Source organism: Pelmatolapia mariae, linkage group LG4 (genome assembly GCF_036321145.2).
Source record: "Pelmatolapia mariae isolate MD_Pm_ZW linkage group LG4, Pm_UMD_F_2, whole genome shotgun sequence".
NCBI lineage: Eukaryota > Metazoa > Chordata > Actinopteri > Cichliformes > Cichlidae > Pelmatolapia > Pelmatolapia mariae.
Genome location: NC_086230.1, coordinates 29,007,901 through 29,032,967, shown reverse-complemented (window position 1 = coordinate 29,032,967; position 25,067 = coordinate 29,007,901). Strand labels below are relative to the sequence as shown.

Below are 25,067 nucleotides of genomic sequence, written 5' to 3'. Positions count from 1 at the left end.
ATGAGATGTATTTGCTGTTTCGGGGCATGTTGCACTTCAGTATTGTTTCTAAATCACAGTGCGTTCCTCTCCTGCTTGGTGCTATTCCAACCTGTTGCAAAGCTAAAATTGTGCAGAAATACATGCAGTGCTTTCTGCTAACCGTTGTCAGTGCACTCGTTCATGTAAAACCCCGAGGTCCAGCTCTCTTCAAAGATCATTATTTCAACATTATTTCTTTACAGCATCATCGCAGTACAAATACTTATTCACCGGGTGATGCCGTTAAACTGCTGTTTTTAATAGTGACCCTAATAGCATGTTCGGCAAGTGTCTTAGGGTCCATTAAGCTTGTTGTTCAAAAACATACATCTGAGCAGCAGCAGTAAACAAAGGGATGGGTAGACATAAAAGCAAAACCATCTGCATACAAAGATGAATACAATTATTTGATCAACTGAATCATAATTTCAGGATTGTACTTTTTTTTTTGTTCATTTAATACCCATTTAGAATAAAGGAACAACCTTGATAATTAATGTTTGTGTAATCTGTATTTTGTCTCTGGTAAGATTTACTGTCATTCTGTGCCACTCTTCTTTTGGTTACAATTAATACTTACAGTACTTGTAGTTTTTACTTTTAGTGTTCTGCTTGCAGTTGTGCCAACTCCTAACGAATCCTCACTGTGACGATGAAGCTTTTAATAACTATAGGTGCATCTTTAACGTACCAGTCCTTGCCAAGATTTAAAAAAAGAAATGGCTTCTGTGTCTTTTATATGCCTGGCAAAATTCTGTGTTGTTCTGAAGCTCTGTATAGGAAAGACTGCTCCTCTGAATTATGTGCAAAATTATCATTTTCTATGTCAATTTTAGTTCTTGTGCTATTTTTCATCATACTTTCATTTTTTGAGAATATCTGGGCTGAATGCGCTAATTCTAGCTAAGTCTTTTGTTGCTACTGAGTTTGAGTTTTTTAATGTCTGTTTGCATTGTCTCTTTTAACCTTCAAAGTCTAATGCCTGATTGAATCTATGGGAGCTTCTGACAGCGTTTTACTGCCACAGAGGAAAAAAATTCCTGATGTGTGACAATTAGTGAAAAACGTGTCTCCTCTTCACCTCCGTTGCAGTTATACATACAGTGGATGGAGTCATCTGAAAAATAATTGTTTGGTACTCAGCAAAAACCTTTCGTATTACATGTCAGACGTTTTGTAACTTGAGTGTTTTCAGTTGTTCCCCCTCCTGCAGTGTTTTATGCCATGTACCTAATGAAATAACCCTACACAGACGTACTGTTTGAGTTTATCACACTTATATAAAAAGATAATAATTTGCTCAGACAGTGTTGCAGTAATATACCAAACACCCAAAGCTTTTTAGATAAAAAGGTCACTAAATATGAAGTGCCAAAACATCGAGGTCTTTGTTGTTCTTACAGTTTCTATTTTTAACCTAAAAAGGCCACACACTGGTGTAAACCTAATACAGGTGCCCTTCAACAAATCTCATTATTGCTTTGTCTCAACATCTCTGACCTTTACAAGTTAAACTCCATCAACTGTATTTGCAAGAGTAAAGACAACATGAGAGGGATGGCTAGATGTAAAGGCTATAAGGTTAAATACAATAAAAGGAAATAAATAAGAAATAGTTTCTATATATTTCACATCTACCTGGTGTATTTCAGTGTTGCCCTGAGAGTTCTGTACTGGTTCTAACAAATCCCTGTTCTTTCTCTTTATGTGCTTGGAGAAGATAATGATGTGTTTACACACAGCTATTCATGCTTCACACAGACTTTTCTGTAAGAGGCATGTGTGTACATTGCATTCTTCTCCATATATCAAGATGTGCAGTTGATATTGATTATGTGTCCCTTATTGTGAGCATCAGCATGTAGCTGTTGCTGAAGATACTGATATAGCTAGCTGAAAGATTTTCCACCTGTGATTGATTTTCATAAGGTAGTGAAGAAGCAGAAGAGGACACAGTTTGAACCTATACATCATTGTGATAATGACTGTTATCAAAATTCTTTAGGTTAACAGTTTTCAAGCAGATCATGCCCCAAAATATCTACACATCCCCCATATAAGCATTATATATAACAGCTTTTGAATGTGTGTGCAAGCCACACATGCATACAATGTGACACGGACATGATGCCCTACAATAGTTCCCAATTTATAGGTGGTCACATTGGAGTGGGCTGCTTTTCCTGGCTTAAGCAGCAAGGTTGTTGCCACTGCTATACTCTGAATTGAGTGTGCTGAGAGAGTTTGCCAGCTCATAGGTTTGCAAGGTGCCTTCACTGTCAGCATAACAAATAATCTGGCTGGACACTGTTTGGAGTGCACAGCCACATTTTTCTTTCAGACGTTCTTTCCTTTTTACTCAACCAGGTGTGGATATTAAAAAAAAGAAAAGATAAAAAGATAAAAAGACATTCAGTTTACCAGCACTGACCTGAAAGAACCTTTGCTGTTCTTTAGGTCTAAAGAACAAGTTCTAGATTAGAGCAGTTTTTCTCACTTCTCTTGTGAGAAGCACTGAACTTTGGTAAGAGCTGCTGCCAGATAATGTACTTTACAATCACAGGCCCCTACCTGAAAAATAATGGATCATTGTGTGAGTGGCTTTTGAGGTCATGTTAACCTGCTGCTCTTTGGAGTCACACTGTATCTAACATGTTTGAAGCATTTCTAATCCATCTGCTTATATGCTCAATTACATTAATAAACAGTTTTTGCACAATATTGTAACAGCTCTAGACTGTCCTTCACTTAGTGCAGGGCTTATATGACTAAAAAAATGTATTTCATATGTATTTAAGCTCTGTGTCCCAGAGGGATCGGCAGGCTGACAGGGGAGGTCATGCTGGAGCTTCTGTGGACTAGCATATTCGCAGGAAACATTGTGATGTGTAGCGAGAGTGAGGAGCACTGGAGAAACCCTGGAGAGGTGAAGGTCTGCTCTGAAGACAAGATAAATGAATGTCATTAGAAGCAAGACAGAATACATGCTTATGAATGAGAAGGAGGCTAGTGCTGATGACCTGAGATCAACCATTCAAACCAATGAACTGAGCACAAGAGAGGTGAAGAAGAGAGTGCAGGCAGAATGGAGTGGGTGAAGATGAGTGTCAGGATTAGTAACAGAAGGATAGCGGCAAGAGTGAAAGAGGATGTTTACAAGATGCTAGTGAGACCTGCTATGATGTTGACGAGACAACAGGAGACAAGAGGTTGAGGTGGCAGAGTTGAAGATGCTACGATTTTCATTGGGAGGGACCGGGATGGACAAGATTAGAAATGGGTAGAAGGAGGTAGAAGATGGATCTGCCAGAAAGTAGAGGAAAACAAAGACCACAGAGAAGATTCAAGGATGCAGTAAAGAAGTCCAGAGGGTTGCTATGACAGAGGAGGATGATAGGAATAGGGTGGGATCGAGGCAGATGATTCACAATGCAGAGCCCTAACAATTAGAAAACCCAAGAAAATCTACACAACATAAAACTAATATGAAACTATGAAGTACATCTTTAAAGTAGTGACTAGAAACATTCACAACTGCAGTGCACGGGTGAAAATGGCTTCAGTTTGTCAGTATTTTGCTTAATAGCCATTAGCCTCTGTTGTACTTGTGTAATTTGCTAATCCAAATTAGCATACAAACACAGTAAACTGAGATGGCAAACATTATACCCACTTAACAACAGCATGTTGACGTTTTCATTGTGAGGCTGATGTTTGTGTTTAGATTAAAGCACAGCTGTACTGTGTACCACATCTGTCTTCATGATATCGTCTACAGGCTTCAAATGCATCAACCTTTCAGCAGTGATGTTTGCACACTTGTATCGGGGAGACGGCAGCACCTTTCTTCAGCTCACTGTCACATAAATTGGTTTTGGCATAACAAGAATGTGGCTAGGAAGAAAATCCTGCCCCGAATTAACAAGTCTAACTTTGATGCACAAGTTCTGTAAGAAAGTTACAAACAAAAAGAAAGTGTTTTTCACAAATATAAATCTAACATTTGCAGTCATTTTTAAAATGATGTTCTGCATCACAAACCTTTACTTAATAAAATAATAATTATATTTAATTTATTTTCACTTGGTTCCATCTTTCACGTTAAGATCCCTTTTTTCTGAGCGTTGCCCAGCCTTGAAATAACACATTTTACACAGACACAGTTAACCGTTATTTCTGAAAGGCTGCCTCCATCATCTCCCGAGCAACCTGGAAAACTGACCATAGATGTGTCACATATGATCCTGCAAATGAAAGAATGTGATGGTTATGTTCTTTTCAAATAAAATGCAAATTGTAAATCTGTTCCAGTCAGTTCAAGCCAGAAGAATAACTTGAGCTCATCTTTAATTCATGGGAGCACTTACAGTGCTGTGCCAGGGCAGTCTTCTTTCTGCGCACCGCTAAAAGCAGATTCTCAGAAGGGTCAATGTTTCCTTAGGGAAACAGCTGGAAGCAGGCTTCCTACTGAATGTCTTCCACAGTTCTCATACTTTCCATCCTTCCTCCATCTCCCTGAGAAGCATCCACTGTTGACAAGTGTGAGGAGTTTTGATCCTGGGTATTATCTTTGCAGCCCGGCCAGCAAATTTGAAAGCTGCAAGGTTCTTGTACTGTTGTGAGACTCATCAGACATACATTCTCAGGAGATACAGTATTTGAGTGAAACAGAAAACTTCAATGCTGGGTGTAAATTTACTCTGGTCTGGGAGGAAAACGATGACTTGCCTGCCTGTTTTTATAGTTTGGCCACAGTGAGGAGTTCGCTTATGATTCTAAAATAATTTTCACGGTTAAATCAAAGAGTGGAGGCTTGCTGAGGGTATTTTGACTGATGCTGATGACAGTGTTAGATTTTCAGCTCCAGCTACACTGCTGCTTCTGCTGTGCACTTTGATTCAAAATAGCTTATATGCTCTAAACTACCTGCTGGTTAATAAGCTATGGCATGGAAAGAGAAGGGATGTTATTTATTTGAAGTTTGGCCCTAGTTTGAGTTGCTAAGGAACAGCACACCTAGTTTTAATGTGTAGTGTGTGAAGCTGTAATGACAGGACTGATCATAAAAAGGACAATTCTAGGATTTATATTAAGTGAGTCATTTTAATCTTGGATAACTGTTAATGCTTGATCACAATATGAATTCAACATATCATGATTACAAGATTTTCCATATAAAACAACACATTTTTGCATTTACTTGTCTTTTTTCTGTGAAACACTTATTTCATATTATGTTAAATATAAAACCAGTGCAGTTTTTTGGCTCTTCCTTTAAAGCTTAAGCTCACTCTCAGTTTACTTCGTTTCACCCAAAGATGCAGGTAAAAGAGCTCTTTGCTCAAAAGGATCCATGTAAAGGAAATGAACGTAAGTGTTTGGTAGGTGAACATGTAGAATAGCAAAAAGCTCAATAAATTATGAGCAATCATGAGAAGTAATTGAGATCTCCATCTTTACCAAGCTACTCTAAACTAAATGATTTTTGTCATAATCAAGTAGCCTTAACAAATCACAGGAATTAAGACAAATTAGAGGTACAGTGAAGAAGTAATAACTTTACTTTTTCTTATTGATCTGCAATTTCAGGACAGAGAGAAAAAGTGTGTTTGGGTTTTTTTTACCCATTGTTTTCTGTTTTGATGTGGGTCTTATTGAATCATGACAAATTGATTTTATTTGCAATATCTGTAATTACTTTTTTTTTTCTTAATGTCTTTTTCATTCATTTCATTTTCAGTCATTAAATGCGTTATTGTGGATACTGCAACTAATAATGCTCGGCGTCGCCCTGTAGCCAGGTGAGATATAAAGGTGCTAATTCAGTGGTGATTTGTATTCATTACAGTTGTGAAAATCGATCTCTACAATACAAACATAATACCGCTATTCAACATTGGTTGAAGTTCATAAATGAGAGAAAACTGAGCAGCAGCAGGATTTTCTCATCAAACTGTGCTTCGATTGTTTCTGTAAATATTCGCCTCACTCGCTGCTTACAAAAGATTTTTGATTATTTTATTCAGACACATTCTTTTTGTTCTCTTGTGTTGAAGTGTGAAAAAAAAATACATGCAGTGCCAGTATATCCAAGCTGTTCACATTTTCTTCTCTGTCTGCTTGTGTTTTGTCCCTCCTTGCATAAACCTGTAGCTCTTAAGGTAGACTCGAGCTAGAAATACGAAGCTCTGAATGAATTAACGTGGGGTTAACATAAAGTCATCAGCTCCCTAAATGACTTTAGCATATGCCATCTCTCCGACTCTCATAAATCCCTGCGTCATTAAAATTGCATTAATAATGAAGTATCAGTGTTTGACAATTCTTTGCATATTCTGAAATAAATTAGTGTCGCATTTGATCAAAATTAACTAAATCTTTTCACCATCAGTCACTGCCACTTCTGCTACATCTGCCGAACACTTCCACTCACTTTAAATCCACACGACGTTTTGCTCAAAGTTGCACAAAATGAATCACTTCAGAGACATCATCGTTATTTTGACATAAGTTATGGAGATTAAGGACAGATGGATTTCCATGGTTGCATTTTAACAAAAGCTTTATGACTGCCCTCTGTGTTTTCTCTCTTGCTTCACCTCAGCACCCTCATCTGGCCTGGCTCAGTGTCAGCTCGGCGTTTGCTGTTTTTCCATTAAATCTTCTGCCTGAAACATTTTTCATTTCCATTTATTATGCAACAGAATGCATTCAGAGGTAGACCATTAATCCATCTCGCTTAAAAAGTAAAGTTTGCTTCTCCTGCTCAGGTCAGACAGCTCTGCGGTACCTTAGCTACATACTTAATCTTTGACTAAATTTGGATCTCGTTTTATTTCGCTCTAAAATTACCATGGAAACACAACACCTCTCTCAACATAATTATACTTTTTAACATGTATTAATAAAGGCCATTTGTATGTTTTTTGCTTACCCTGTGATGCACCTTTTTTTTTCTAGTGTGCAGGTGTAAGCATGTCGGATGACTCGATGTCTTGAAGGTTATACACGGCCCATTTGACTAATGGCCCGACTCTCTGTACATGCTCATGCTAATCACTTCTCTGATTGATTGTGGTGCTCCAAAGCACTAATGGCATCATTAGCTGGAACTGTTGTGGCAGTCTCGGCTCTGAGCTTTCAATTCCCTAACAGAGATTTTCTTTATCCTTTCTGTTGTTATTAAGATCCTAGACTGGGATGGGTTCATTTTAAATTTAATTGGCTTTATTTTTAGTAAAGGTGAAAAACGTAGATCCTTAACCCCGAGTGTTGCCACGTTCAGTCTTTGGTCATTCTGTTAGTTAAGCTGTAGCCAGTGTTACCATGGAAACCCTGGAACAAATCCTGTTGTAAGAAAAATGATCAGAAAAAAAAATGAAGAGAAAGATGGCAAGCAAAGCTGCAGTGAGACTTGTATCATTAGTAAGGGAATGATACATGTGCACCTGGATGCTAATTGTACGTAAACATGATGGACTGTTTTTTTTATTTTTTTGCAGGGGGTGGGTGAGGTCAGGAGCCTATAGTGACACAAGTGAAACTTTGCTTTTGGTGTACTTTATGAATTCCTGCCAATCAGAAGAAAAAAAAACAGCTGGAAATTCAATTTTTGATTTAACAAGATTTTTATGTGTCAAAGCTGCAGATTCTGTCTTCCCAGCCATCTTAAATGTGCAGCAGAGTCATGTCTCTCATGAACAGTCAGCTTTCTGAGCTCAAAGGATCAACACGCTAATCTTTACCAGCTGTTAAACTTGTACAAGAGCAAGCTGATAACTACCGAGTCACAGTCTGACACACTCAAGAAGCTGTGAGCATGCATGGTGAGAGTTTTTAATGTTTGCTAGTTGCCTGAAGCAAGAAAGAGAAAAGTTTTAGACTTATTTGTTGCACATATTTGTGACTGCCTTCAGACACTCTGCCCATTTTCATGATAGTGTTACTTTATTAATTCAATTTGTGCTTATGGACTGTATTACCTTAAAAAAAGAACAAAGTAATTTCACCTGGAAAAATATGTGACATGCAAAGTTTAAGTGTTGATTCATGGGTAAAGTGAGTATAACAGGGGAAAAAAAGGACAAACCCATCGTAGAACCCAGCTAGACTTGTTGATTTCATTTGTAGATTTCCCCATCAGTTTCGATGCAAATAATGCAAATTTAAGTACCCTCATTTTGTGAAAAGGTAGAATTAAAGTTGTTTGCTTATTGCATAACAGCCAGCAGTTGGTGCTCATTAAGTGTTATGGCAGAAACAAACATTGTAAATTAGATTTCACTGACCTAAAGTTACCCCCATTACTACTTCTACCAACAGGTCTAGGCAGTGTTATATAACCGTTCACACCCTATACAACAAAAGAGTGGAACAGTTGTGAAAAAATCCACTGTGTCGGTATCAGAACTGAATACAAAAAAAGAGTATACCAGAGTATCTCAGTCTTTCAGAAGTAAAGATAAGAATAGGTTTTTCTTTTTTTAAGCTTGTGTAGGAAAATATTTCCATCATAAACTTCATAATCTCTAGATACTATCATATTGTAATAACCGATAGTAACTGTTCCAGGCAATTATCTATAAGGGAAAAGGCAAAAACCCAGTGCTGAATGAGCATGATCTACTAGCTAAGATCTCTAAAAACATAAATAAATAAATCACAATTCTTAAATGGCTCACAGCAATGTTTCAGTAACACTTCTGAAAATGTGTGTTTATGTTCAGTGAGCAAAGATTGTTCACAAATGCAAGTCAGAACTCTACCAGCACCCAAACAAGAGCCAGTAATGCTGCCATTGCCATCTGGATACACAAAATCTGAAAGTCTGTTTGAAAATCAAGAGTACCATATCATGCAAATTAAAGAGAAGACGCATTATGTAGCTTTGTGGACAGGCTTGAGTAACATAATGTCACATCATTTTCTTTAAGAAAGGCCTTGCTTATTTCTGCAAGACAATGTCAAACCACTGCTAACCAATTTATTTTAATGCATTATAAAAACAAACTGTACAAAATTCAATTGAATATAGAATTTCAATGACTTGCACATTATGTCTTTTTGCATTTAATTCAATTTCCAGCAATGCTCCAACAATTATGGAAACAGGAATGCTTTTAGTGTTAAGTTTGTCTGTCTGACGCAGCAGATCCCAGGGTAAGACATCAATTGTTTTCTGTTGATTCTTTGGTGTGCAGACTGAATCATGGCCGGGGTTATCAAAGTGTGTGGATGGCCGCAGGGAGCCATAAAGGTTAGGAGTGTGTTTGCAGAGTGGAGCTGGGATGCTGCCAACCTGTCAGACAGTGTTTAGCTAGTGTCAGTTGGGGAAAATTGTAAGTGTAACTGAAGCTGATTGTGTAATCATGGGGACTGGAGTCCAGCTGGATGAATGACACACCAGTTTTGGGGTTATTAAAACTGGGACATTCATTGAGACGTGTGCACGCCCACATTTTAAGCACCTTCCCCTTTTTTGTTGTAACTACTTGCTCGTCAGATTTTAAATGTCCTTCTGCTCTGTCTAAATGTGGGCCAGGTGTGAGGATGGATCTAAAGCAGCTGCTTCCCACTATTTTTAAATCAAAAAAGGTGGTGGTAGTTTAATAAAAAAAGAGCAGCAGCATGAAAATAAACCTAATCAACCATGAAGCAGATGAAAAAAAAGGATAGTGTTTGCCTGGCTTGCTCCCTTTGTCCTCAAACGAGAAGCTGATTTTGGAGGTAGCACAGGATCCGTATGAATAACAACTATGAAGAGGTTCAGTGACTGTATAAAATTATGGATACTGGGGGGAATAAAAAGTCCCTGGGCGAAAAATGGATATCTGATTTTTCACATTACCGTCTGTTGACAGGTCTTGGTCAGTCTCACACACCTCATCTCTGCTGGAGGCTTTAGCAACTTGAAGCTTTACCAACTCGAGGCTTCATTAACCACTATTAGCATTACAAATATGAACGTCTGACTAAGCTGCAGGTGTCAGCTTTCGTTGTTGGTAATCTAGGTGAAACGATTTGTCAGATTCTGTCCACTTTAGTCCAGCAGTCTAAGAGTACAATGTTAATGATGTGCTACAAAACTCCTGATTTATTTTAAATAAGTTGTGGTTTTGAAAATGAGCAACAAAATCAGTCAGACAAATTGATGTGTTATATAAGATATATGGAGCATCATAATCTACTCCCTAATGATGCGGAGAATCAATTAAAAACATTTAGCAGTGGCAGCAGATGTGGCATAAGTATATTGAACGAGCAGGTGAAACCCAACATCAGTGGACTCTTTTTATTGAGCTGTGCCTCGTTATGTTTCCGTGACCACTGATAATTAATAAAAATAGAGGTGATCATGTTCAGCACAGTTTGCTTCTGTAATGTTGGGCGATCGACAGCACCGGCATTGTGGGTTCCTCCAGGCCACCCTCAAGCCATCAGGGCTGAAGTCATTCCACTTCCACCTCTATTGATTTAGCAGAAAATGAAGTAAATCTGCTTTTCATTAGCTGGCGAGGAGCTAGTAACCCTCAGTTATTTCTCTCTAATTTTGACAAAGAAAAATATAATATGTACATTTAATAAAATAAACGAGTTCAAAGTTCTGATTAAATAATAGCGGTGCTCGGTTTTTATTCTTAGGTTTCTAAATGTGTTCTTAATATTATTTTTGCATTACACTCGTGTGTTTTCATTCTTTTCTCAATCCCAACATCCCACAGAGATCATTAGGGCTTCATGCAATTTAACATTATTTAATCTCAACTTAACACCTACTGTGCAAGTTGAGCTGCTTTTAGACAGTTGCTGAAGTCATTCGCAGTATAGAAAGCTAGTTTTAAAATAAGTCTTTCTGACTATGTGCAACAGAGCTCCTGTGGTTTTTTTCTTAACACAAAAAAATGCTGCTTCTTTTTCAGCCTGCAGGCTGAATTACAGCATCTCCATCACTGCTAACTGTTCAGTTTTCTTGCTGAGACTGTTTTTTTGGTGGTTTTCTTTGAGTGGTGTCACCTCCTGCCCCGACAGAGGAGACAGCTGTGCCGTTTACAGGTAGGATGATCACCATGCGCCCTATTATTCTCTATGTGACTCAGAGTTTTAAAGACTTTTCAATCAAAATGAGTATGCGGGTGAGTGCAAAGGGCAACTTCTGTAATAGTCGGTCTTGACTAGAACCTGTTTTTTTCTGAATTTGGCACAGCAGACTGATTGCTTATCTTCAATTAAGTAACGTGCTGATTTGTGTTTTACTTCAAACATATACCAGTTATTTATCTCATTCTGTACAGTAAAAAAAGTAAACATTACTTTTAGCTACAAAATTATAGTCCTGTATATGTGACTTGTATATATGTCTGAACACCACTATGTATTTATAGTCCTCTTAACTAAGACTGGATTTCGTAGCTGAAAGTGGCAGTGATCAATATTCATGTTAACTGATTACTGAAGGTGTTGCTACTGGTAACAAATCCTCAGATAACTGCCACTTATCTCACATCCTTTCAGCGCTACAGTCTCCTTTGTTTGTCTCCGTTTACTGTTTTTAAGCGTCTCAACAGCCTTGTCTTTTGAGCTGCTGCACATCGAGGCAGTTTGTATAGAGTGACATACTTTATCTAAGCAAACAAAGTAAAGAAAACCAAGACGTATCAAATTTATCTAGCTTAATCCTCAGAATTTTATAGAGCAAAAAAAATGTTGCTTAAAAATACACTGATAACATTTTGACTACTAATGAGGTCAGTCTTTTTGATTAACAGAAAAAGAGTGACTGCTTGGATAAAAATGGTGTAAACACTGTAGGTTTTACAGAAAATGCATTTTAGTGGGCGATTCTAAATGTAAGAATAAGTCACTGAAAAACATCTGGAAAGTGTCTCTAAGGCTTATAACAGAGAAATGTTTAGTAAAGGTTTAGTCTGGCTCATTTTTACACACAAAAAATATCTAGAGCAGGTGTTGCTATAAACCAAAGAGACTGTCTTCTACAGGAGAAGAATGCCGGAGGACAGTTCTGCCTGCATCAGCTACATCAAAGACATTTTTCGTGTTAATGCAAGGCAGCAGCTGTTTTAAGGTTAAATCAATTAAGCTAAATTGATGAGCACAGCAGCATTCACTACCTTTGTTTGAGTATATGAATTCTTTGATGGGGAACGTGCTGAGGATTTCACTGGAGCCAGTTTTCTGGCCACAAATGAGCGCCACACCTCAACATGTTGTTATCCCTGACACAGACTCGAAGATGATAGACAAGTCCAAGCCAAACCTCTGTCACATCACAAAGGAAGCGATCTCTAGATGGTTCTATGAACCCTGACAACAACTATTAGATGGAATGATGATTAAATGAGCTGCTACCATGAGACATCAATCTTTAAGTTTTAATCAGTAGCTACCCAGGGACTTATCTTTGTATTAAAAAAATAAAAGCTTTAAGTCCAGCTGGAATATGGAAAGTGAAGCTGCCCGCTAAGCTTTTTTCTCTGATGACAAGTGTTGCTGCCGTTAGTTTGGAAAAGTCTAACAGCTCAGAAAAAGCCACTGATTGCTTCGCCTGCCACCGCTAACATTTTAAATTAAGCTGGGGTCTTGATTAATGGCAGCCCAGTGCATGTATACTGTTTTTCTTCGCCTCCTTTGTCTTTCTTCTGCTTGCCCTTGACACAGCCTCACCTGTGCATTCACTAACAAGGCCAGCGTGGAGCTTGCCCTCTTATGAATCAGCTAAAACCTTGCAGAGTCCCTGTTTAACTATTAAGTGTTTAATGCAGGCTTCTGAAACATTCTAGGCCTCATTAACATGAATCTATGAATGTTTAATTGTGGTTTGTATTTACAGGCTGCTCTCTCACTGCCAGTTTGCTACTATGTGGCCTTTGATCTTGTGACAGTGCGTTTGACTAAAACATACTGGATTATTTTATAGGAGACACGTGCCACGGTGCTGCAGCTATACAATGCGGTCTAATTGTATCTGTTTGGGCTGGCTGTGTCCCTAATTAATCTGTGATTTCCCTTATGTTTTAGAATTGCAAATTGGATATATTGAGCCTTTGAGCTGTTCGTTACACTGGCTGCATAGCTGGACTGAGAAACCCTCTTTATGGCTCCAAGCTAATTATTCAGCCTGTGGATCCAAGCTCTGGAAGGCTGCCTCTGCCTCTAGCTGTAGGCAGTGAATGTGTGCGTGCTTATGCATTCCACCATAGCATACAGTAGGCGTTAGAAGAAATATATATACATGCATGCATTTGACATTTCAGATTTCACACTGTGTTCCTGTTCTTGTATTTTTGCTGGTTATGCATTATACATGGACCTGTTTTAACGTTTTCACAGTGCACGTTTTGCTGTTTGGGAATGATGCGCTTCATTATGTGTGCAAATGCGAGCACATGCCAGTTTGGATTTCTGTGCTAATTTCTCTTGACAGTCTGAAATGTTTCTTTAAACTTATGTGTGGGCTTTATAGTTCAAAGTTAAAAAATGTCTTATCATTACGCATTCAAAGATGAGATCACAAGAAGTTGTCAAGCAGCGTTCGAGAACTTTCAGCTGAACGGCAAAAAGCAACACGGTTCCAGTCAAAATCTTGTCAAACCCACACGCGGAGTTCGATATTCACCCCGTGATGTTAAGAAACCGTTTTATATTAATTCGTTTGGTCTCTGGCATTTATTATATACAACTACAGAAATGATCTAATATCGTGATAATTATTCAGAGCCACCACACATTGCAGGTTCTGACAAATTATATAGACGGGGTTATATTCTGAGCTTTATTTTACATTTTTCTGTAGAAACAGAGAGCAGCTTAGGGGAGTTTAATTAAGCAATCTAAAAAATGAAAATGAAATGAAAAATAGCCTTCATCACACAGGGAGAAAATGGTCTCCTCTGTAATTGGCACAAGAACATTACTGAATGTTAATGAGTGAAACCTTGAATTTTACAAAACCATGCATTGCAGGACTCGGTGTACAAGAGTCCTTACACCAAGTTGGCTCTGAAGCTGTCTGTTTACTTGTATTGACGAAGGCTATTTAACTTGACTGTCCTAAACGGAGAGTGCTTGTTGGCACAAGTTATATTTGCAGACCAGGAATGTAATAATCCTTCACCATTTAAAAAGGAAAAAAATGGTACAAAAGGTGGGTTTACATCAGAAGCGAGGTAATAAGATAACATTTTGTTGTGTGGAAGGTTGTTTTGCTCAGAGCCACAAAGGACACGCTCAAAGACTGAACTATGCCTCTAAGTTTTATGAAAAATAAAATGAGCTTTCTCAGAGAATTGAATATGGAGCCTTGCTTGGTATGTATTAAGGTCGTTGTCTTTATAGAACTACAGAGGCCACCAGCGCTACTTACAAAGAACCAAATAAATTAAAAATGGAAATTATGTGTAAAAATGAATGATTTACATAGTTTTTTTAATTCATAGCACTAAACATACCATAGCCAGAGTGTCTATTTGGGTCATATCAATTTTGCTATTGAGATATTAAAAGAAATAACATAAAATTCAGTGGGTGTTCCTTAACCTGAGATATAAACTCAGGTTAAGGAACAAGGACAAATTTACGTGAAATAGAGCAGCTTGGAATTACAATCAAAAGAAAAATATGTATATATATAATTTTCTTTTTGCTTATTATTTTGCTAGACTAAAATGTCTTAAGGTTTAGTGGACCATTTCAAGTTAAAGTTAAGAGAAAAATCCAGTGAATCTCAATGAGCAGGTACTTAGCTGAGGGAAGACGGTCCCTTTACTAGACAAAGTGCTAAAAGACCAAAGCTAAAGTCGGCAAAGAGTGCATAACCCATTTTATTCCAATCCAGTTTTTCCAAACAAATTTAAAATCTCTATTGCCGGAATAAAAAGAATGAGATAAAAAAAAAATTAACCCAGAGAACAAGAGATTCTACGCGTGGCTTTTGTGCACTGCATGCACACAGCAGCCTCTCATCGCTCTGAGGCTGTGTGGCTCAGCAGCAGCAGCAGACAAACAGAGGGGGGCGAAGGACGGCGCAAGTTAGCACAGAGAGAGACAGGCGCTCTCATCAGTGACGGGCTCACCGGCTGCGTGGACAGAGCTGTGGCGCAGGAGGAGGAGAAGAAGAGCAATGGGGGGACAAGCTGCCTGAAAAGCAGAGCAAAACAGAGGAGCAAAAGCGTGAGAGACATCGAGAGAGGGAGGCGGAGAGAAAAGAGAGATCACAGAGAGGAGAGAAGTCATTCAGACCAGGGAGAGGGAGCGAGCTGGATGAAACTGACAAGGACACAGAGAGAGGAAAGCGCACACAGAAGCCTTTCCTGATGGAAGAAAAGCAAGGGAGTGCTCGGACAAAGTGAAAAAGAAGAAGAAGAGGAGGAGGTGGGGGTGCCCGACAGGAGGTCGAGCTTACGGGGCTTGACTGACATAAAAGACAAGAGGAGGAGGAGCATGAGGGCAAGTTGATGGATTTGATTTGGAGAGAGTATTTTTAGAAGGAGGAGCGGAGACATGAGGGGAATATTGAGATTAGAGATCCTGTCTGTGAGTGGGGGAGAAAAAACTAGGGGGGAAGAAGATGGAGAAAGAATAACAGGAGACAGATAAAGGGGGGAGAGATGTTGAGATGTGAGTGTGACAGAACAGATTATCTCTGGTCTGGTTTCCCGCAGGAAACCACTGTGAGTGTTTGTCCGTGTACGTGCATGAGTGCCTCCTTCTCCATGTGAAAGTGTGTTGTGGTACGTCTCTAAGTGTGACCGCGCTGCTGAGAAGGAGGTCCGCTGCACGATGAAGCTGTCCCATGTTTACCTGCAGGACCCAATAACGCCGGTTAAAACCGAGTTCAGGGACAGACGAGGAGCGGATCAGTGACATCAGAAAGAACTAAAGGCACCAAAAGTGAGACCAGAAAGTGGGTGAAGAAAACAAATGAGGATGGTAGACTTTTGTGAATTCAATTAAACCACATACTTAATAGTGACAAGGAAGTGATTGCTGCCTCTGGCTGATGAATACTTCTGCAAGCCTGTGAAGCTCAAAAACACATACTTAACCCAAAAGAAGACAAACTACAGCGCTGGAACACGGCTCTTCTCGCGGACTGCACCACACCAACCAATTCTGTCCTCTGTCATCTCATTATTTTAATTACCTTCCCTTCTTTCATTTGTTTTTTGTCCTCTGTACTAAGCCTGTGGTATTTTGTATTCTGTCCTCTTCTCTCCCTCTCTTCTCCCCTCCCTCTTCCTCTTGCCTTCGCTCTCTCTGTCTCATCCTCTCTTGTTCACTGTCACCCTAACTGCCGTGGATGCTGGAGTCATTCATGTAGAAGACACCTTGCTTGGAGCACATTTGCCTAGCTGATTTTTTTTCTGTCCCTGCTGAGCTGGATGATTGGAGCACTCTCACATGGAGAGACCAAGAGAAATGACCAACAAGTAGCTGCTGCTCAGTTCAACAGAGCTCCTGCACCAATAAGAGAAGGCAGCTTCAAAACACACAGCTTTCGTAAGGTCACTTTTTGTGTGTGTGTGCATGCAGTGTTAATGCACTTCAAAGTCTATAGGTCTGTAGTGTTTTTAAGGGCCAACACATATCCATGTGTGGATTACAGTAGTGGATTTATCCTGGAGCTACATGTGGGCCCCAGCTCCTGAGGCCTGGCTGGGAAATGAAGCCTTTCCCGCGGCTTTAGGAGCACTGTGGACAGCAATGGCCTTGGAAGGGCGCTGTCTCCGGAGGGGATCTCCGGCCATGATCAGAAAAGGCCGTCAGCGGCTTCATCCGAAGCCAACTCTGGCCCAGGTCACTTCCACTCTGCTGTCAAGGACACGCCTACACGGGTTGCGGCATATTTGCGTCCCTGGTGGCTCTGTGGGCCGCAGGGCCTTCTGGCTTTTGGCACTCTGCACCTCTGTAGGGTTGCTTTTATCCTGGTCCTCCAACCGCTTACTCCACTGGCTTTCCTTTCCCACATACACGCGAGTCCACACTGAATGGGCCAAAGAACTGGCTTTCCCTACAGTCACTATCTGTAACAATAACCCTATCCGCCTCTACAAACTCACCAAGAGTGACCTGTACTTTGCTGGCCACTGGCTGGGCCTGCTGCTTGCTAACCGGACAGTGAGACCCATGGTTTTGGACTTGCTTCAGGAGGACCGTCGCACCTGGTTCAAGAAACTGTCAGACTTCAGGCTCTTTCTCCCACCCAGAAACTTTGAAGGGACCAACCTGGAGTTTATGGACAGACTGAGCCACCAACTGGATGACATGCTTCTGTCCTGCAAATATAGAGGAGAGCCATGTGGAGCTCATAACTTCTCTTCTGTAAGTCGGCTTCTTGTGTTTTTCTTTCTGAAAGCAGTAAACTGCAGTATAAAAGTTAAAATAATATTTGCATCATGCTGAAGCAACTCATCTTTTGCGGTAGTCAGCCTAAATACATAAGACTGTAAAATCTATTTTACGCATAACTGGCTGTTAAAGCTTTGTTGGTCATCATAGAAATGTTTGAACATCATTTTCTGCATTTATTAAATCACCACCAGACCTCTTGGCTAAGAAAATAACCAAGGGATATGAATTTATGCATTTTCAGAAGATTTGTTTCGGAAGTTGCATGACAGTAGCCATTATCATACATTAACACAGATGAAATGGGCTAATTATAGGCTCGTGGGCAAGAATGGCTATTAAACGACCCCTACATATCAAAAATGTTCTTTAACAGTACTGCCCCAGGAGAGTTTACTGCCTCTGTGTCTGATCACTCATCTTATTTTTCTCTGCGGATGTGAGTTTGGTGGATTTCTGTGCCCACACTTTCTCGTGGGCTCCCTTGCCATGTTTGAAACATGGCAGATGTTTTCTCTGTGGAAATGTTGAAGCTCAAGCTGTGTTTGAAACTTTTTTTGTCTTTTTTTTCCTTTTCTACTATGTACTCAGTGTTGGAAACAGAAGGAGAAATGATTAAATATCTGTATAAAATGCACACAAATCTAAACAAATCCATAGTGAGCGTAATTATAGTTGTTTTTTCGATTGGTAAAAATTAAATATATTTGGATTTTAATTTTTAGGTTTTAGTTTAGACTTTTAGTATTTAGTTTTTGATATCATTAGTGACTTTGTCTGCTTTTACTACAATAAATTCCAATAATAAGCCACACAAAAGGAACCAAGACCATACAGCACATGGTGTAAAGTGAAGCTGAAGAAAACAGTTAGAGGGGAACTCCACAGATTTAATCAAAGTCTAATTTGAGGTCTTGAGGAGCACATATAGCAGGTGGAATATTAGTCATTTGCCATATGTTGACATAGATTCCTTCTTTAGAAGAAGCTAGCGTCACTGTCTTAATTGCTATCATTTTGGTTTTGAATGAAGACAACAAATCTGACAAGAAGTAAACTTATCAGATCTATGTTGCCAAAAACTTCATTTACTACTGCTACTAGTGCTGCATTAGTGCTCTGGCTGAACAGTTGATAGTCAAGTGTCATTGTGGGTAGTGTAGGCTTCAGGTTTCAGGTTAATGTAGGCTTTCTTTACAACAGTTTATTTTAATTTACTTTAATACTGATTCTTCTAATGGAGAACATTTTACTGCAGGTTCAACATGAAATTTTTAGAGATTCAGTTCAGTTTAATTCAGTTCAGTTAAATTCAACCAATACCTGTCTGCCCCTGTGTGAAAAAGTAATTGCCCTCCTAAACCTAATAACTAGTTAATTAACATGGTATCTAGCATGGACTCAAAACACTGTGGCCAATCCTACGAAGGTTTACCAGTATTCCAAGTTTTCTTCATTTGTGGATATTGGTTCGCTGCAGTCCCAAAGGCTTAGAAATGGCTTACTATCCCTTTACAGATCGATAGATATCAATAAGTTTGTTGTCTAAAGCTGTTTCTTTAGATCGTGGCATGATGTGTTGCTAGTTTTGTTTTCCTTCTTCATCAATACTGTCAGACTGGCAGGACATTTCAGGTGGTATAATCACAATTACACTAAAAATCCCAGTGAATTACAGTTGTTGTGTTTAACAACAAAACTGTAGCTAACTGTGTTTTTCTCTCTTTATGCTTTTGAATAGAACTGAGCAGACCATCATCATCATTATCACTTCAGTAATGAGATTCAGAGATGAATAGCTTTTTAGTTGTTCTTGTTGTTTAATACAAGTTCAGTTTCTTTAGTTTGTATAAGCTCTTACATGGCTTGCCATGCAGCCTTAGAAACAAAAGCTGAGAAACAAAGCAGCATAATTGCATTGCTTGGAACCCTCCTTACAGTAAAACACAGATTATAAGAAAAAAATTAAAAACATAGATTTTAGGGATGTTCAAGGAGTGTGTTAAATGATAAAACAATATCCAATAACCAGAGGTGGCTGTAGCTCAGTAGGTAGAGCAGGTCATCTTCCAATTGGAACGTTAATGGGTCAATCTCTGCCCATTCCAGTATGCATGCCACAGTATCCTTGGGCAAGAAAAATAATCTCAAGTTGCTCTCCAATATGAGCAACTTGGGCAAGGGTGAATATTATATAGAAAGCAAACAAGAAAAAAGTGCTCAAATGAATGTGTGTGAGTGGGTGAATGACACTCAAAATATAAAGCGCTTTGAGTCCTCAGGTAGAGCAGGAAAGCGCTTTATAAGAACCAGCTCATTTACCAGATCACATTTTGAATGCACTTACATGCCCTTTTAGTAGACATACACCCATTTTCTATCTACAGACACACGATGGTTTCATCTCTTATTTTCCACCCTGGTGTATTTTAGAACTTCCAGGAAGGAGAGTGGTGCTGCCATATGAAATAGCTATAGCTCCAACTGGTGATGAGTGGCTGCATAGCATCTTAGACCAAAGAGTGAACTTAAATTATGCATTAATAAAGTTTGAATAATTGCTGTAGCCAATTGTATTAATCATCCAGCTGACTAATCGCACACAACTCTTGTTGTTTCTGTGTGTGTGCATTTCAATCAAACTAGTTTTCGTCAGTTTTACTTATTTGTCATGCTGAACTTTGTGTTTACTCTGTCTTTTTGTCCTCTGTCAGAAACAGGACAAAGCACATCAGACTGCTACCATGCAAATTAAGTGTGCAATCAGAACCATGCCCCAAGCCATGCGTTAATTTTTTTTAAGAATGCTAATGATTGCAGTAAAGACAAATACATATTCTTTCTGGTTTAAATTCAGATATTTGAAATCTTTGCAGCAGTAGAAAGGGCGCGTTGCTACTATCGATGTCAAGGAGAAGCATTCAGTTGGTTAGCTGCAATATAACAATGCAAAACTTTTGATGTTGAATCCATTCAGGATGTGAACTGTTCAAGTAGTAGTAATAGTACTGCAGCAGTTCATCCAAGCTGAATGATTTTCTTGCTTTCACAACATACAAACGTCCAAACATAAAGACTCAATCTGTGCAATCTCTCTCCATACCAGTAAATCCAAAAGGCAGAAACCATAAGGAGCTAGGTTGATGCAGCGCTAGCACAGCTTGATCCCCAATCAAGCGACAATTAGCGCATATTTTTCACCATATAGGTTTCCCTAGTTAGTTATTACATGGATACTACGCCAGTTCTCCACTCTGCAGATCAGAGTCACATTGATGCTCCAGTCCTGTTTTCTTTTTCATCTTGTTGTACCTTAAAGTGGGCCTCATGGCGTTAACGGGCCTCAGCGGTTTTGCTAATCTCATTAGCCTGCTGCTACAAGTCAGCAAAGACTCCCTGAGGCCTATTCATTATCACTGTATTTAAAGCAGTGTCACTCTGACCAAAAAACATGCAACAGCTAGATTAAACAAGACATAGGAAGTACACGTACATAGACTTGTGGCTAAATAAACCTGAGAGAGCCCTTTTCTTTTGTGTGTAAAAACTGTCTTAGAAAGAAGTGGGAAATGCAGTTTTAATATGTGTTGGTTATTACAGATTTTAGAGTACAGAGGAACCTTTGAACTGCCAGGCAGCCTCTGGTTTGATTGGGAGAGAAGAAAAAAGGTATGACAAGAAGTTGGAAGTGAGTGATGGCATTGAAAAAAAAAAGCATCTAGTTGATCAGGTCGCAAATACAAATGGTTCCCATAATTCTGCCCAGCCCTTATAGCAGCAGGATTTCATGTGCTAAATCTACTGCATCACAGCGAACTAGTAGAAAGCTGGCAAATCAATAAATCTGTTAGCTCCGTGCTGTAGTTTATGGTGGTCTGTATTGCTCCCACATCTCCAATACTGATGTATTCTCAGCCACCCCACAGCTAGTCCCAATAGCGGGGGATGACAGATCTGGAGAAACGTGCCAAAGGCCAAGCAAACTGTTCTCAGCATCCTCAGTGGGAGTAGCTGATACCTTATCAAATCCCAGGTAACAGAGCCACTTCCTATGACGAGCAGATATACATCTCCACCATACATTTAAGAGCTCCATCAAGGACGAGATAACTGCACCTGCAGTGACAAATTAAACATTGCTTGGAGTTGGAGAGTAGCACCTAATCATACTCCAAGTAGGGAATGAAAAAAGGTGAACCTCCCTGTCTGCCCACTGTAATGTATCAACTCTATCTCAGTAGAAATCTCATAACTGCAGAGCCACATTAATACTGCCCTTCCCCCCTGTGGGGTTTGACTTGAGGAGGTTCATACGTGTTTTTGAATTGTGAATTATGCAGTACATGTATCAAATATTAATGAATCCAAGTTTTTCTTAGAGCTGGTATATTCTACTTTTAAATCTGCATCTGCAGTTTAGAGTCTTTCAGCTCATTGTTTTGGCTTTACAGCAACTTTATTGTTTTTGTTTAGTCTTAGCAACCTTACAGCTTCCTCTGCATGCTGCTCAGCACCACAAAGCAACTATATTCTGTGTTTGCTGGATGCCTAAATTTGAAGTTGATTATATAAGTTTGCCTCTTCACGATATAACAACATAGACATAGCTTACCCTAAATCCTTTTGTTTTTGTAAATCTGCTCAGGAAGGTAGTTGTTTAGTTTAAAGTGACATTCAACTGCACAAAAAAAAGGAAACCCAGGTTCCTTTTAAAAAACACAGATTTGAACACAAATCCTTTGCTCTGGTGAAATCTCAAGGTCTCTTGTGAATTTTAGCAGTAATCTTTTAAGCATACTTTAATTTTTCATTAGCCTCATCTCCTCATTGTGTTTAGTAGATGTCTGCTCAGGGTTGCACATGACAAATTTAATAATCTTCTATTGGTGCTGTGGGTCAGGCATGGTGTAATGGACGATGGCTTTAACTGCTCCTCTGTTCAGCGTCTTTGTCTTATGTGACCTCTTAACAGAAACGCGCTTTATTATAATACTAATTTTCTAATGTTCGTTGTTTTCTCTGCTTACAATCACAGTAAGGATTTTTTTTCTTTTTTTCCCCCAAAATGTATTAAATTATTATAATCATTAAAGTAATAGTAAATATTATTTGCTTCACAATACTTTAATTCAGTATTGTACATATACATGTAAACAGCATCCGTGCTTTCACCAGTTTGGTTACATGACGGTTACAAAATTCTCTCTTCAAATATTTTCATTGTGAAGCACAAATAACAATCACAAATTGCCCCATAGGCTGACATTGCCTTTTTACAGTTTTGTCATCAAGAAAAGGGGAAAAACAAAGTGAACCAAAAAACCCAAAAACAAACCAGAACAACAAAAACAAGAAAAAACAAAACACACAACCAAGACAGTGGAAAGTACCAAAAAGGGCGGTCAAAACAACAACAACAAAACAAACAAAAAACAAAAACAACAACAACAACAACAACAACAAAAAACCCTCCTCCCTACACCCTACCCTTATCCCAGAGTGCTATCAGCTTATTTTAACCAGTGGTGAAGTCCACATAGTAGCTCTCATTTGTTCATAGTTTCCAGGTGCTCGTATATGACGGTTACAAAATTAAAGAAAATAGATGGAAGCCAAAAAAAAGCCAGTTCTGTGTGTTTGTTTGATTTTACACTGGTGATTAATGTAATTTCTAGATTAGATTAGATTTCTAGATCCAGGTTTCTAGATTTTAGATTCATTTTCATGTTGATGTAAAGTCAAACCGAAGTCAGAGATGCTAACTCATCGTGGATTTGAGGTGTTTAATGTTGCCTGGACGTCCTTGCTAGATTTTCTAACAAGAGAAAGTTAGTGTTCAAAAACTGTTTGTCTGCTTTTTTATTGATTAGAATAAAACAAAGCAAACAAACCATTTCCAATTAAAAAATGAAAAATTCCAAACAAAAATATGTCAAGGGCGAAACGTGTGAGCTCACATTTCCAACTTTGTTTTCTACTGAGCTAGTTGAATTCACACTGGAGACTTCTGCATCTCTGTGTTTATGTTGCTGACATTAAAGGTGTAACTGTCTGGAGCGTTAGGTTCACCATGTAACAAATGAGACAGAATTTAGGTCTATATAAAAGTAAATTGCTTAAAAGTGTTTTGGGTTTTTTTTAATAATAAGAAAAAATACTAATGTGCTTACATGTAGAAGATGTTCTGTGGCCATCAACGACAGATATGTTTAATTTGCTCAGGGCAATGGCAATTTTATTTATATGGCACATTTCATTACACATAAACTCAATGTGTTTAGCACAAAAGAATAAAAGCATCAAAACCTGTGTAGGGTTACAATGCCTTAAGGCAGTGAAACGGCAAAATAAAACTTAAAATACACACTCAGCTATTGAGTGTAAGCCTGTGTGAACAAAGAGGTTTTGAGTTTGTTTTTGAATGTCAGCACAAATGTAATTGATCTCAGGTCAACAGGCAGCTTGTTCCAAAGAACAGAACCACAGTAGCTGAAAGCACCTTCAGCACACTTGGATCTGTTTCTAATAACAAAGGATCTCCACCTGATGACCTGAGAGGTCTGACTGGGTTATAAACAGTAAGCAAGTCTGAGATGTACTGGAGAGCAAAACCATCAAAAGCTCTGTGAACGCAAAAAAGGATTTTAAAGCTAAAGCATCTGTATTGCACTGGGAGGCAATGAAGGGATCACAATATTTTTTGCATACTTATAAGGAGTCTGTCCTACTAACAATCTGGAGAGTCCTGCAAATAAATGTTTACAATAATCTGACCTGCCCGACATGGAAGCAAGACCAATTTCTCAGTCTCTTTGAGACAGGAATTTTCTAACTTTTGTTATATTTTTTCAGTGATAGAAAGCACTTCTGCTAATTTTATCAATATGATTATCAAACCTGAGATCACTGTCTAAAATAATGCAGAGGTTCCTGACTTGCTCCCTGTCTTGCCTCTGTTCAGTTCTAAAAACTTTGAGATATTCAGCAAATAATGCCATCAATGCAGTAAACAGGCGTTAGATCGTCATAAAAGGATAGGTACAACTGTCTGTCAGCGGAATAAGAATGGTAGGCTATGTTATGATTCTTTATGATAGCACCAACTGGAAGCATACGAAGATTAAAGAGCAATGAACCAAGACAGACACTCGAGGAATCCCTGATTTAATTTTTATTTGTGCAGATCTACAACTGCTAATTGAAAATGAAAACCTCAACCCTTTAGGTTTGACGAGAGCCAGTCAAGTACCTAACCAACTGAATCATAAAGCCCAAGTCATGATCAGCAGAGTCAAAAGGAGCACTGTTGATTTTTAGGTCATTGATGACTTCAGGAAAAGCTGATTCTGGGCTATGATTGGACCTGAACCCTGACTGGCACATATCACTAGATGGCCTTTCTGAAAACATCCGCAAAGAGAATTGTCTACTCCCAAGATCAAACTGGGAATATTTTATTTCTTATGTGAATGTGTAAACTACTACTTCAAAATAATATTCCTATTTTTATTGTTTTTGAGCTGAAACAGAAAGTTTGGGAACATCATCCACTTTTTTATTTAGGCAGTAGATGTACTTGCAGTTGTCTTGGGGCTATTTTCAGCTGAACCTTCCATTTTCATTCTGGAGCTCTAATTATTTGCAATTTTATTGTCTGTCTGGGAAAACCTGAGATCTGCACC

At 38.8% G+C, this 25,067-nt stretch overlaps 1 protein-coding gene across 3 annotated transcripts in view; it reads left to right on the top strand.

The window, feature by feature from the left end:
• Positions 1–25,067, top strand: part of asic2 (acid-sensing (proton-gated) ion channel 2) — a 394,348-nt gene that overhangs the window by 256,431 nt on the left and 112,850 nt on the right. The window contains exon 1 of one of the 3 annotated variants that reach the window (XM_063472340.1): positions 15,086–17,358. The exons of the other annotated variants lie outside the window; for them this stretch is intronic. Within the exon in view, the coding sequence (XP_063328410.1) occupies positions 16,666–17,358 (693 nt within the window). The 5' untranslated portion in view covers positions 15,086–16,665. Of the gene's footprint in view, positions 1–15,085; positions 17,359–25,067 lie in introns of those variants that run through there. 3 annotated transcript variants of the gene reach the window in all.